Genomic DNA, 15,378 nt, shown 5'->3' with positions numbered 1-15,378 from the left:
ATTAGACAGAAAGGAATTCTATAAATCACCGATATATTTTCTGAATGTTACTCGTCTTTAGACAGCCCCTTCGTTTTTATTACTTTTTCTCAATGTATCCATAGATTTTTTTTTGTGCTTTCAATGACGAGACGACCTTGCCGATCGCCTGATGCTAAGCGATATGACCGCCCATAAACAGTAAACATAACATCCAACACCTTGATTTACAAAGTATTGTTTGGTATTCCACTGCGCTCGCCATCCTGAGACATGAGATGTTATGTCTTATTATGTCCAATACTTCCATTGGCTACAATGTCCTTCAAACCGGAACAAAAGTGACTACACACTGCTGCTTGGCAGCAGAAATACATTGCGGTGGTATCTACACAGGCGGACTCTCACATACATACAAGAGACCTACCACCAGTAAAGATACACCGTTTTCCGTTTTGCTGTTTTATTATTGTATACATATAAATATTGCTATATAAATCATAGTCGCAGTGAAACAATAATAAAATAGGTAATAAAAGAAAAAAATGTATTCTAACAAAAACATATTAGGTTAAAAATTCATTGTTCAGAATGTGTGAGGTAAGCGTCCTTGATAGTTTGTTCGGCTTTGATGCTGTCTTCTATGTCTTCAGGCTTTGGCGGGATGAGGTATTGCATCAACAAGGCAGCTGTCAATCCCACGTACTGAAAAGATACACATGTATGTATGTACTGCAGTAATACTAACGTTCGTTACCATCGATTATAAATTATCGATAAGGCAAACTAAATTGAATAGAAATAATTAATTACAAAAGAAATGTATACAGCCATAAAACACCTTTAAACGAATAAAAACATACTACATATTACTGTTGATTAATTTCTTTATAATATTTTTAGTTAATTCATAACTAGTATTAATTATCAACCCAAACGTGTGTTAAATCTATTAAATTTATAACAATAATTGATACTCCATAAACTTTACTTTCACAGCTGTCATAGTTAGGGCTGCAATCCGTCCGTAATTCCCCGGATTTGTCCTTAATAGAAGGGCGTCCAGAGGCCATCCGGCAGGGGTTTTAAAAAGTGTTGGAATGTAGCCCCTGACACTTTTGTTGTCAGGGGAAAGCCAAGTTATTTTTTATAGATAAGCAATAAATTGAAATAAATCTTAGTGAAAAATAAATTCATAATAACCCGGATTTAAAAAGCACGGCCAAATAGTCGACGATCGAACGCCCCCAACTTTGCCCCCGCGCGTTGAAAAAAATATTTTTTAGAGGTGTCCGGGGAATAACTTACTTACATTTCGCCAAAATGTCCGGGATTTTTGCCGTATTTATCCGGCGATAGCAATTTAGATAATGGCAACCCTACTCACAGGGCTCATCCTAAATTGTAGAAAGTGGCTATAGTGGTAATCAAAGAAAACATAACCACGTGGTAATTTTTTCACGCTTTCGGAAACCATAGAGCGCGCCGTGTAATGCGATGCTCAATATAACTGGGCGTTTTCATCCTCGACAAGATGACCAGTAATTGATGAGGAGGCTCAACGAATTCAATAACCTCGATTTTCAAATAATAAATGCACGTTTCGCAGAAGAATAAATATATCTTTAAATTATTTTATACGACTGCCTCGGTGGCGTAGGTGTAAGTACTGCATGCGCGGTACGGCAACGCTCTCAAGTCCTGGGTTTGAATTCCGGGTCGCGCCAAGTGATATTGGGGTTTTTCTGCTCAGTATCAGCCCGGAGTCTGGAATTTGTGCCCGATATGGCAGTAGGCTCGCCCCCCACCGCATCATGGGACGTAACACACTTGGTAAAAAGTGGGTGGCCTGGTTGCGCCTCTGCATACCCCTTTGTGGATAAATGCGTGATGTATGTGTGTGTATTTCATCGATTAAATTATTTTTTAATCTCTCGTAAAAGATCATGTCCAAAAACTCGTTTTTTTATTTGTGAAAAATTCTAACCAAGATTATTTACTTACATATATTTGAATAATCTCTTAAAAATGAGCATATTGAAATAAATCATTTAATTTTTAATTTAATCATGTCTCATTTTGATTTATTCGTAATTTTATTTTACTTAATGTTACAGTTAAGTATAGATCTATTTAAATTCAAGTGAAGGTGTGTGTTTCGTTTTTTCGTATAGGTGTTCAAGTACACGTTGCAGGAACAAATCAGAAAACGCTCTTGATAAAAATATGAAACGTGAATATTCAAGAACATAATTTACTTTTCTTATTACTTACTTGAAAAACCATGAGTGTTGAATACTTATATATGTCGTTTTGAAAATTTTCTTCTGTGGGTATAGTGTCAGGCATAATATAGACATAAGCCGCAACTGCTATCTTATCATAATCGGCTTTTGACAACATCACACCTGTAGTGAGATGATAGGTTCATTAGCAAGCGTAGCTAGCGGTGGACTACTACTAGGGCTGCCAACAATCTTCTTCTTCAAATCCTTGTTTTGAAAATCTAGTATTTTTCAAAACAAGGTATAAAAAATATAGTACTGTTCAAAAAATTATACTATTTTATGGAAAAAGCGAAAAATAGAGAAATATAATTATATATGGTTAGTGACTTATTTTTATAGAAGTTCGGATACACGCTGTTCCATCACTCAAAAGTTAATGTAAAGGAGAGTTCATATTTTTTTAATATGACGGATTTGTATATTAGGTTGAGGTGTTGAAAATATAGTCTTTTTGCGTACTATATATTTGTTCAAGAGTATATAAGTACGCAGACGTAAAATATAGTACAATACAATATATTATAAGTATAGTACGGTTGGCAACCCTACCTACTACATGTGGTCGCCGCCTATACCAGTGAAATTCAAATGGTACCTATGTACTTGAAGTTAAACGAAACCTAACGCAAAAGTAAGTAGGTACGTATATCCAAAAGACTTAGAAATCGGTGAGCCTACATAAAAAAATAGAACATCCTCATTAATTTAACTCTAAAAAGTTGACCTACAATGACATAGTGAGGCTTAAAATTAGTGTCTAACCTAATATATTACATTTTTTTATAAACTCAATTGGTCATAACGTGTCATTCGAATAAACATATGTCATTGAAACATACCTGGGAAGTAACAAAGCTCCGGCATGAAGCCGGTGTAGTTCTCATACTGCTTGCGGAACATTCGCGAGTAAGGGTAATGCTGTAATATTAACATAGCTGATAAATGTTTCGATGCAGTAATCTATACTAATATACAAAACAGAAATGTTTGTTTGTTTGTTTGAACGCGCTAATCTCAGGAACAATTGGTTGAATTGAAATATTCTTTTAGTATTGGATGGCCCATTTATCGAGGAAGCCTATAGCCTATCATCACGCTTTAACCAATAGGAGCGAAGCATTAATGAAAATGGTTGCAAAAACGGGGAAAATTTATTCCTTTTGAAAGCTTCCGTTGCGTGTACCGCGTGAACGATTAAAGTTACGCAATAATTCAAGTATGACGGACTTATATAATAATATCAGCCCTGTATTATATACTGTCCCACTAGTGGGCACAAACCGAGCTTGTCGGCTGTTGCCTGCAAAGTGCGCACCACCTGATCCGAGTCTCTACGTGAAAGTAGATCGGCGTGTAGCACAAGAGCACCAGATGTGCGTCTTTTGATTTAGGAATATCGCTTGTGTAAAGCGAGAAGAGAAGAGGGAGATCGGAGCCTTGCGGAACGCCGGTGGTAATGGTGTGTCGGAAAGAAAGAGTTCCCTTCACGCAATATTTGAAACCGCGATTCGATTAAAAGTTTCGTATGATGTGTGCGAGCTGTGTAGGCACATTGAAAATGTTCAGCTTAAAAAGTAAGCCATTGTGCCACACCTTGTCGAATGCTTTTTCAACATCGAAGAAATGAGCACCGGTATGGACGCTGTATCTAAAATTATTATAGACATGCTCCGTGATGCGGAGTATCTGATTCACGCGACTGTGCCTACACTTCCCTTCCCCAGATATCGCTAGGACAATTTCCTCTAAGAACCTGGAAATCCGAGGGATTCCAGTATCCCATCCGGAGATTTACCCAGGTGCTGAATGTGGAGTCCGATACTAAAAAAAAACCTGTCGCAGTCTAATTAAGTCATAACAAACATCCAAACACTTTCACAAATATTCGCATTTATTATTATAATAATAAATTAATAAGTAAAGTTTACTGATCTTGACACTTACCTTTGTCTCAAATGAACTTATAGTAGCCATGAAAAAATCCGTCATGTTATCGTGCGTCTTCAAATACACCTGCCTCGCAGGAGTTCGAGAATTAAAGGCTAGAAATAATGCCTGAAAGTATAATATGTTCAATGAATAATGCGCATTTAGTTGCGCGTCTCGGTCCAGTGGCAACGTTCGAGTACGTCTGGGTTGTGGCTTGTGAACCAGGAGATCATCGATCCGAATCCCAGAGTGGACTACATGACACATCGTATAGTTTTCTCGAACACGGCTTACGCGGAACTGGACCTCGCCCAAAAAGGATGACGTCACACTGGCGGCCGGTCTTAAAACCAACACCAACAGATACACTCTGCATGATTCTTGACCTGTGTTAAGCCACCACAAGTGGATTGAGACAAGTGCAGGTGGAAGGAGAAACAATAACACTCGATACATATACGGAAATAAACAGCGCCGGACCAACTGCGGCGACATTAGAAACGGTTCCCGCGGTAGACCTAAAAGGTACGTCTCAAGATATCTTGAAGCCTTCACGTATGTGCCAAAGAACACCATAGTGAGGGGATTTGGTTGCTACCGGCTTGTAATATTATATTTAAATTGTAGTAGAGTGTGCTTAATGATATTAACGTTGGGTGGCATGATCAGCGAGCTAAATTATTGTTTCACTTACATTACTAAGTATAGAGGTCCAAGCCAATACAGCGAACAGTGTAGACCAAATATCTAAACCGGACTTTTCAAGAAGGATGGGCCTTCTGCAGGTCAATAAAAACTCTCGTGCTGTGAATCTGTAAAAACAAGTTTTGTTAGTTTTACCTATTCCTATCCAAAAAAAGGCAGGGTAAGATTCCTCGAAGCTAGCGCCCGGACTGTATCTTCATATGATGGTATTTAAAAATACAAACCGCATGTCAATCAGGTTTAAAATTAAAGCCGCTACGGGCAGCAACGGAGACGCGGCGCCGAACAATATTATATATCCGAATTGTAATGCTGAAAAAATAAAAACAATAATGACTACCTATGATAATATTTATTATATTTTAATTCCCTTTCAGTTATATGAATTAGAAAGTAAACGGTGCTGTATTTAAGATTATAAGGGTCATAATAATATTTATCAGAGATGACCAAGACCACAAGCCATGACTCTTGGCCCATCCCACAAAAAACCTCTACATGCAGTGGTACTACTATAGTATAATTTATACTAGGTTAAGATGAATTGATAGTATAAGCAGTAGGCACATCCAGAATTCTCTCCTCTAGTAACTTAAATCTTCCTAAAATGGAGGAGCGCCTGTCGACTGCCGGTATAATCGACCGCGCGCTTGTGCCTCAAACATTCATCTCACCCAAATAGTTGTATTGTCTAGTCATCTCGTCTTCTGTAATGGGCTTTAGTCTGTATTCCCGTTCCCAGCATGGATATTTTCTGTTTATAGATTTCCCTTGGTTGTAGTCGGTTCTGATTGGCCAAATAGCTCGTCTACAAGTTAAATCCATACAATTATTTAAATTAATACTCTATTTTCCCAGACAGATCTACATAAAGAGCAATCGATATCATGCAAGACAATTCTGTGCGAGTAAAGCGATACGTCGTAATCAACGATATGTGGCGTACAACTCAGCAGCGTCTTGTGGCAGCGACAAAGGCAGACATATTATGTTTTATGAGAAGTGGCACTACTTTGCCTCAAAAGTTGTTCGATTTTTTAATTAGCATCGACGTGCATTTAAATAATCGCAGCATAAATATGATGAATAGTTTGTCCCATCAATCAGTGCCCACCGACATTAAAAAAGCCGAGGAAAGGGGAGCCGACCAGCAACCCAGTGTGCCAAGTTCTAAAAGACATCACATTACAAAAATTATTCTATTATGATTTATAAACGGGGGCCGGAAAGTATCGCAGTCTGCAGTTTATCGCGCCACCACCGTGAGTCGCTCGACTCAACACATTTGTTGTTACCATTGAGCAACATTGACGCGTAGTTCCAACGCATCTCAGCCCCACTAGTAGCCACCACCGCTGAGAGCGTCCGGGCGGCAAGCTGTTTAGATTTTAACCTAATTTCAACTGAGCACATAATTTATCTATGGATATAATAATATATTTAATTTAAATAAAGCTTTTAAAATACTAACATTAAAATATACAATATCTTTGGCAGGGCTTGCTTGATTAAAAAACTAACAGTTAGAGCGACAAACACTTCGTCAATGCAAGGGTGAGGTCCGCAGTTTTTGAAGTGCCCTTCACTAATTAACGTTATTTTTTCATAACCTTTATGCCTAAAACGGTCATACCATATAGGCATGTAATATAATCGTGACTGAAATATAAGAAAAACATAAAGGGCACAATAGGTTTATTTATTTTTCTCATACATTGATGATTTAGTGGTAAAGACAGGTGGGTTTGCCACATTTGTCATGCAATACCTGAAGACGGTGAAGTCGAGCAGGCGTTATATGCGCGAACGCGGGCAGTACATATATCATGATCGGACTATCACACGTGGTAAAGATCCGAATCTTGTTACGGACGGACATTTTACTATTTTCATTTATGAGCCAATGTAATTGACCCATCGCAAATGCGGCTCGCAAGCGTACCGCGTCTTACGTGTGGGATGAAAGTCAACTTTTGATCAACGATGACTCCTAAATATTTTACCTAATTGGTCCAAGGAATGATTTAACCCGACATACTAACTGATGCGTGAGGCGTTTGTGCATTCCTTTTCTTAGTGAAAAGAATTGCCTGGCTTTTGGAGTGGTTGATCGTGTTACACTATTTGCGAAACCACGCACCGAGCGTGTCGGCTGTGGCCTGCAAAGTGCGCACCACCTGATCCGGGTCTCTTTGTAAAGCGTAGATCGAGGTGTTGAAATTAAAGAATATCGCTTGTGTAGAGCAAGAAGAGGAAAAGTCAGAACGGAGCCTAGCGGGACGCCGGCGGTATGAATGGTCTTACTTGAATTTTATTAGTGTAGGATGTTGGATTTTGAAGGTATGAAAGGGAACTTCTTGAAATTAAATAAGAATTTGATGATTCTTCAGTTCACTATAGCTTCAATATACTCCCGTATTAAAAATAAGCTTACTTGGCCTCAAACTTCCAAGGTGCAGCAAGGAAAATAAAATAGGATGAGAACGATTCTAATTGTATTTCACACCTGACCTCCAATGGATCTCATGTAACGTATCGGTACCGCCACATATGAAAATCCTGGTACTCATAACACAAGTTTCATTTAACCTTCGGTACCAGTATTCAAACAAAAACACTTCAAAATAATTTGGATCACTGATACAATGACTTGCGAGCATGATATTATTTGTAAGTATATGTATAATTAACTTTAACCAAATAAAGAACTACATATATAAATAGAAATTAGACATCCATACAAATTTATCTAATAAAAGCGGGTTAAAAATGGCATGGGAAGGCAATCGTTAGAGCATGCTTCGTACTGCACTATAACATGGACATTCGTGACACTTTCCATCATAATAGCAGGTTCCATCATTAAGTAGTCTTAAATAAAAAAAAAACAAAATACCTTGAACCACGCGAAATAAAACAAAATCGGATAAACGCAAAAAGAAGTGACCGCAAACAATTTGGTCGCCATGGCGCCGTCGTACGACTCGACGGACGGATGGTTCTGGAACCTGTTCACCAACACCGCGACAACGTGACATATCTGCAAACATTATTAAAAACTGACGCTAATAGTGGACCCAATCCGACCTATGACATATTTGCTCAGCGAAGATATCGCAATGTAATTTAATTCGCATCGTAAATTACACATAAATATAGGTTAGGAATCAAATCCAGTCTAGTAAGCTGCCATTAGTGAGGCGATAACATGCGTGGCTCACTGACTGTGTAAATACAAAGCCAACTAGCAAAGCATGGCGGTGTACCTTCTCGTATATTGTAAATATAACAGTAACGACGCACGCAAACAGAGCTATTATAATATATTTCTCGAAGTCTTTAGGCAGTGTTTCAAGCTTTACACGCATCATAAGGGTCCTATATTTTTCTGTAACCAATGTAAAGAATATCCAAATGACGTAGTACAACTGAAACAATATAAATGTTATTTACAAACATAGTTCAAATGAAGACGCGAATCTAGGAATACGGTTTGGAACAGGCCTAGACAGTAAACATTAAGAAACACTATTGGATATTTGCACGACAGCAGTGCCTCCAACCTAATGGTTGGAGGCACTGCTGTCGTGCTGCTGCATGCTGTCAGAGCTGAGCTCCTGAGCCTGAGCTCATACAATTTTGCAAATATCGAGGATATGTCAAATAATGACATACAACTACTAGTATAACTAATGTTAGTTAGTAGTAAATGCATAAACTAAACTGACTTGGATGGAATTACTACATAGACTACTTTCTATCCGGTTAATTTACTTCCATGGAAAATAATGTTTTTTTTATATCTGTATTCTTATATAGATGACACTGACGTCAGGTTGCTACACTCTTTTATTTTAGCATCAACATTCATCGTAAACGAATTTAACCAACAAAGATTACAGGGTCAACACTGTTACTTATTTTACATACACATGCGAAGTAAAACACCGCGGTGACTGCAGTTCTAATCAGATTGCTGATGCCGCTGTTGTAGTACTTCCACAACCCGGTGTTGTCCGACCGCACGGGCTTGTTGTAGTTTATGGAAAATTCAGGCCTGCCGAAAAATACAATATTTGTGGCATCCACACGTAGTGTTAAAACTAAAAAAAGACATTTATCGCTATAAGTAAGATGTCAACGCTACTCCACGGTCTATTCTAGCTGATGGATAGTAATTGAGGGGCATGCAGCTAGAGCGTACATTGATCAATGACGAAGGATTCATTCCTCGATATAATTGTGCTTGCTTGTTGGAAACCTGATAGACACAACCCTTAAACCTATAACAGAACGAGATGCAATACTCCGAGTATAAGTAAATATCAAAGAATGTCAGACATTGACTAGGAAGAGAAAATTGCTTTCGGATTTGTTCTTAGCCTCTGCCAAACACTTTGTGAGGTTATTTCTCTGGCGTGCTGCTCTTTCCAATGCTTGACGCGTAATATTTAGTGCAGATGACATATATTTTGTTTTTAGCTGTGTAAATATGGTATATTCGAATAAAAATAAATAATTTATACACTCGCCTAGTGTTAGTCATATTTGTAACATGATGCAGCTCCCACATCCAGAGCAAATATCTTTCTTTTCTATTCCAAAGAGTCAACAGACCAAAACCTATAAAAAAACACTACGAAAATAAATAGATAATATTATATAAGTTTAAATAGTGCTAGCTTCCGCCCGCGGCTTTGCCCGTGTCTGACATAGGAATCCTTGCCTGTATCAGGTATGACCTTGCTGAGGGGAACAGAGCTTGTTGGTGTGCAACCACAGGTCGATTTCTAGCCGAAACATTCTTTAATACTTACATAACAAAATACTTATTTAAGTTGACCAACCTTCATAGTGAACGGTGAAGCTATGTTAAAGTAATTTAATCATACATACAAAAATGCAACATCAATTTTTACATATTAATAGCAATAAAGGTGAAAATGGAAATTTTACCCCAAATTACTAGAAAGAGGCAGTGAACGGGAAGCATAAGATGGTCGAGAACGTTCACTAACTTAGCTCCAAAACAATAATACTCTTTCAGGCTCAGAAATGGACAAGTTACAAAGTTATCACATCTCGGGCACATGGTAATATTTGCTTTGTCGTTGCAACTGTTATTTCTGAAAAATCATTCATATTATTTAAGTTTGATCACTCTGGGTGATATTTTAAATATGTGAGCATAACTTCGTCCAAAACATTCAATCATTTTACTACCTTTGCAAAGTGACACCACTGCATTTTATATTAACAACAATGGAACGCGACACATGTAGGTCACTAGAGCGAGTTTTACACCTTGTGTACGGTGATCGCTCTTCGGGTGGATATTTTCAATTATTCTAATATATCTAACCAATCAAACATCTACACATATAGGTAGAGATGATAGGAATAAAATATATACTTAAGTTAATACTTAAAGCTATAGAGATGGAGAGATTATAGTGAACAGAAAGGATGACGATCCATTAGCATCAAAAACATCCTTGTATGTAAATTGCTCATTTCCTTTGCATAATCTATGGATAATCATGTTGTTAGTAGAGATGGCAGATGGTATCACATGAAGTCGCTTCGCTGAGTACTGCTTTGTGTGTACTTAGTGTACTAGAAGGGGTGAAGTGTTGTAGGCGACTGATTACAAACATAACACACGCACCGCGCGCTTTCGTACGTCGGATCCACCACGCCGAACCCTGTCGACATTATTCCAGCCAGAGAGGCCACTACCAGACCCAGAGTGAAAAACTGTTTGAACGCGAAGTAAAACCCAATCTGAAAGTTGTTCCACACGTTCACAACTTTCACGTTAAGATGTTAATATTTAACATACGAACAAAAAATTATAGATACATTTTGATTGTACCTATTAAAGGGGTATTAAACATAAGCAGGTACCTACTTACTTGAAATGCAAACATCATATTACCTACCAAGTATTTGAAGATATAAAAACAAAAATAAATTATACCACTAACCCTAGATCCTAAATATTCTTCAATTAAGTGCAATGATTGCAGTTTAAAGATGTTGGTGCATCCAATCCAGTTGTAATACAATATCTACGAAAACAACTCCATTACAATAATGGATATAAAAAAATACGTCAATTTCGATATCAATTACTCGCCTGTCTAGCGGTAACTTCGGAAAAATTCTGCTTCCGCGTGAGGAAGTACGGGCCATCGTGCAATGCGAACACATCAGATACAATATTCCAGTTTAGAAGCCTAGGAGAAAAAAACTTTTTTTTTGGATACATACCTATACATACTTATGAAACTAATATAAGACGAAGAATGATAACTATCCGGTACTTTAACATGAGACAATTAATATTTGAGGATTATATTTGAACATATTTTTCACTCGTTTCTCATATCTATCGGCTTATTTCCTGCTGCCTGTAAAGCATAATAATTATTACCTCTTTAAACCAAAATGGTTTTGATGTTCTCCAAATCGCAAATTAAGCAATAATTTGTATACGAGAAGACTTCTCTCTGAGTTAGAATAGCCTAAAGGTTGTACGTAATTGTTTCTGTAAAACAAAACGGTAGGTTATAACTCTTACAAGGTGCCACAGATATTAACATCCTTTGAATGTATTTTGATGCTTACACTAACCTCACTAAAGAAAGCCATTCCTTTTCCTTATTTTTATAACATAAGACCTGTTTGGGAATGTACTCCAAGTGAACTTGTTTGAAATACTTTTTTACGCCTAATTTCTCGCCGTATGTCTCCAAAACAGCGTCTGGTGCGTGAACTTTAACGAACGTTAAGTTTCGATGCGCCGGCATCTGTAATTAGTATAGGTAATAAGTGGGAAGTACTAGAAATACTAGTAGTAGGTACTAGAGTAGTCTCTTTACATGCACGAGTTTAAGTTCGAAAAATTAGCGTGCTATCACATAGTACTGCTGCGGAAATGTGACGTCACCGCGGAGAGCACCAAAGGAAATCGGGGATGGAGGACCCAAGAAAGACATCCACGGTGAATTAAGGTCAGTCGGGGTAAGTGCGCCATAAAATTATCATAGCTGGATTCAATGCAAAATAATTTCTTTTTGTGCTGACTGCTGAATGTAATTTTATTAATTTAAGAATATTTGGTATTTTGTGATAACGACCTATAGCCATTCAAGGAAATCAGACTATAATTTAATAATATTTTGCTCAAAGTAAAAAAAGATGGTAGTAGGCGCACTTGCCTCCGGAAATGGGGTAAGTGCGCCTGTGTAAAAAAAAGCGTCAATATTAAACATTATAAAGAAAACACTCATTTTAGTCGATTGAAAAATAAGTTTTACCCGCATTGCTCTTGGATAATTTTTTATAACTCAATATTATAACAAACTATGGCTATCAAATCAAATTCGGGGCAAGTGCGCCATATATTTGTAAACCAGGGCTTCAAAACATTTTACCCATTTTTTTTTGCTATATTTGGGTATTAATATTAGAGGTTTATGTGCTTATATGTTGTTATAAAGAATTGGTAGCTTTAATACGAAATCCATTTTATTTCTAAAAACTAAAAAAAAAAACATATAATTATGTAGGAATTAACATTTTTGAATGCATTATAACTCAAAAACTTAGAATTTGACCTTATAACATTTCTCATTTCTTCTTTTGTAAAAAAGAACCATTTAAAACAAACAAATATCCGACGAATTTACTAATATACCTTTTTATTTAAGTCGCCTCAAAAAAAATACCTTGAGTACAAAAAATGATGCTGTTACATTTTAATAATAATAAGTCATATTAGTAAAACTTATTCTCAAAAAGGTTGGTAATATATGGTTTAGGGGTAAGTGCGCCATACGACTATTAACTGTGGCGCACTTGCCCTACTCGACAATTTTGAGGTGCATTTTTCGCATTGCTAAAAAACCTTTATTTTAGTATATACAGATAAAATTCGGGCAGGAAGTTAAAATAAAAGGTTTAAACTATGTACTCACCTTACTGGTTTACAGAAATATGTTAAATATCTTAAAATATTTGATGTTATCTTTCACGGGGTCATCTCTGTTTACAGGTCTAAATGACACTTAAAATAAAATGGCGAATAAATCGTATTAAAATGAACATAGCCATTTGTGTTTTTTAGTGGAACTGCATTTCAGTTAGAAGCATAGATATAAGATTGCGATAACTGTATAACATCAATAGTTTTCGATTTTTTTAGGGCAGGTGCCCTTCCCCCTCGGCGCACTTTCCCCACCTGACCTTATCGCTTGTCGTACAAAAACAAAAGAATACCGATAATGAAGTAGATAAGGCTATTATTAACCCGTATAAATGTGACACATACCAAACCAGCTTCAGGTTCCACTTTCAGGCCCACTTTTGCAATACTCAATAAATAGTCCTTTTGTAATTTCTGCACGTCAGGTTGGTCTGTTTCTGCCAACACTAGGACTAAATCGATGCGACTCACTCCATCTCTGAACGTTCCAGAAAACGAATATGTTTCGTACTGTGGCTACATACAACAGGAGTTAGTAAAAACAGTAATAATCCCAGCCCTGTTTAGGTTATAATAGATGATCATACCACAACATAGCAGGTCATCTAAATTGTTACGAAAACATAGTATGTTATACATTTTAAAACAAGCAAATCTAGAGAAACTCTGCCTCAAAAACAAAGACCAAAAAGATGACATCATACAGAATAGTCATTATTGCTAAGAGAGATCCATTTAGAGAGTCTAAACACGGTATTTGAATACGCTGGTATTTCGGGAAGGTTATAGAGACATCCGTGTGCTCTGATTACTTATAATAATAATTAATATACCTCCGTAGGTTCCGTAACAGGTTTCTCTTCTTCCTTTTCACCGAGTAAATGGATGTCCTCGGTGTTCGTCGACTTGTTTCGAGAGTGTAAATCATATGTTTTAACTTTATGAATGTCTGCTGCACTATCTTCTTCGTTGTCCTTTTTATTAATATTAGAAATATAATCGCTTTTTCGTAGTAGGTACTTACTATCTATGAGGCTAATGCGAGCAACCAGCTCGTGTGATTGTAATAACTACCCGACCAATAATAACAACAATGCCACAGCATTCGTGCTTATTGCTGATCTTTAGAAAAGAAATTAGGACTCTGGGTAATTTATTTTTATTTATTGGCTGGTTTTGAAGAAACCTTTTAGCAACCTAAATTCCTAGCTTTAACTTCCTAGCAACCAACGAAATTTATTTTTAGTTACTATCGTGCATACCTTGTTCGCGTCATCTTGTTTTACGTCTTGAAAATATTTAAACGGATAACAGATTCTTTTGTACATTATCTATGTATGAAAGGCGCAGTTTTCATGTAAGTAAATGTAAGACTTGTTGAACTAAAAAAGAAATACAATTTACTAAAGGACAAGTGAAGGACTTTTTAATTACATAGGTATATAGATATATAAATGGGTTATGAGGTAAATAATAATTTGTTACCAAAAAGCATTTTGCAATATAAATATACTGCGAAAATGCGTACTTACTGATATGAATATGATTTGAATTGATTGCGACGTTTATTTACAAATTTTGTTTACCGAGTACAGCGAAATAAATCAACAAGATGATATGTAGTAAATCAAAAAATATATAATATTATATATGAAACAAACTAAAGAGCAAAAAGTTCTTGCTAGAGATTAAGTCAAAGAGAACTACATATAAAAAGTTCTTGCACTAGTATAAAGATAATTTAAACTTATATAACTCTGCAAAACTTTCCGTACTTGGTTCGTATCTTTAGGTCCTTATGTGGGTACTATTTCAGTAATTTTAATAATAAATAATAAACGCTTATGCTTTTCATATAAGTATATTATAATTCTCTTTGATTCTGTTTTTATTTATGTACGCCGTACTTGTAACATATCAGTGACTATAATAATTGTTTAATACTAGTATAACTATGAAAACTGTTAATATATGTACAATGTGGCGGTGCTTATAGATAAATCAATAATTGTGAGTGCGAGTGAGTGTTAGCATAGTATAATGATGATTTGAGATTCGATTAGTGTCGATTTTTCAATCCAGATCAAAGGGTATTAAAGGAACAACTCTTCTTCGCGTTAGCCCTTTGAATCAACATGTATTCTAGCGCTATACCAACGTGTGAACATAGCGGAATTATTGCAATAAATACCCTTTGATCTGCTAATAAGGTATTCTTTTCAGCATATTCATGAAACGACAAGCGTCTCATCCACGTATTCCCGCACATCGGATACTGGGTCTGTCCCGGGCGGTAAAAAACCACGCTGACTAAATCGGTACCCAGTACTTGGTTGGGCCACTGACTCTATGTAATACATTATTTTGACAGTTCAATAAAAAGCACGTAACGCACCTCTTCGCGTTTATAACAATTTAAATTGGCATACAGAATATTATTCCGCGGTACTTGCATGAATATAACGTAATACGATCGTGTTCGGAGTT

General features: G+C 36.6%; 1 protein-coding gene across 3 annotated transcripts; it reads right to left on the bottom strand.

Moving 5' to 3' along the window:
* Positions 1-501: 501 nt before the first annotated feature.
* LOC115448394 (anoctamin-4) lies at positions 502-14,584 on the bottom strand. Of its 3 annotated transcripts, none has more exons than XM_037444944.1 (22): positions 14,424-14,584; positions 14,154-14,273; positions 13,725-13,865; positions 13,237-13,407; positions 11,538-11,713; positions 11,338-11,451; positions 11,041-11,140; positions 10,889-10,972; positions 10,570-10,685; positions 9,858-10,027; positions 9,434-9,524; positions 8,832-8,958; positions 8,168-8,329; positions 7,798-7,941; positions 6,373-6,560; positions 5,576-5,709; positions 5,126-5,213; positions 4,891-5,008; positions 4,212-4,322; positions 3,107-3,185; positions 2,254-2,387; positions 502-684 (listed from the first exon to the last, which is right to left on the bottom strand). In XM_037444944.1, the coding sequence occupies exons 2-22, from the start codon at positions 14,217-14,219 to the stop codon at positions 559-561; spliced, it is 2,640 nt and encodes an 879-aa protein (XP_037300841.1). In that variant the 5' UTR covers positions 14,220-14,273; positions 14,424-14,584; the 3' UTR covers positions 502-558. The 3 variants fall into 3 exon arrangements, with proteins under 3 accessions (XP_037300841.1, XP_037300842.1, XP_037300843.1); XM_037444945.1 differs by having other exon boundaries at positions 13,237-13,401; XM_037444946.1 differs by lacking the exon at positions 14,424-14,584 and having other exon boundaries at positions 13,237-13,369; positions 14,154-14,247.
* Positions 14,585-15,378: the final 794 nt, after the last annotated feature.

The sequence above is a fragment of the Manduca sexta genome, chromosome 28 (assembly GCF_014839805.1).
Source record: "Manduca sexta isolate Smith_Timp_Sample1 chromosome 28, JHU_Msex_v1.0, whole genome shotgun sequence".
In the NCBI taxonomy this organism is placed as follows: domain Eukaryota; kingdom Metazoa; phylum Arthropoda; class Insecta; order Lepidoptera; family Sphingidae; genus Manduca; species Manduca sexta.
This window is presented reverse-complemented; position numbering and strand designations above follow the sequence as displayed.

Bases quoted from the DNA above. Each gene is read 5' to 3' on its own strand.
- LOC115448394 (XM_037444944.1), bottom strand. From the start codon at position 14,219: ATGTACAAAAGAATCTGTTATCCGTTTAAATATTTTCAAGACGTAAAA. The intron at 9,525-9,857 runs GTAAAATTTCCA...GTTTTTTTATAG, and splicing joins CCTCTTTCTAGTAATTTGGG to GTTTTGGTCTGTTGACTCTT. The intron at 5,214-5,575 runs GTGAGATGAATG...TTATTTTTTCAG, and splicing joins TAGACAATACAACTATTTGG to CATTACAATTCGGATATATA.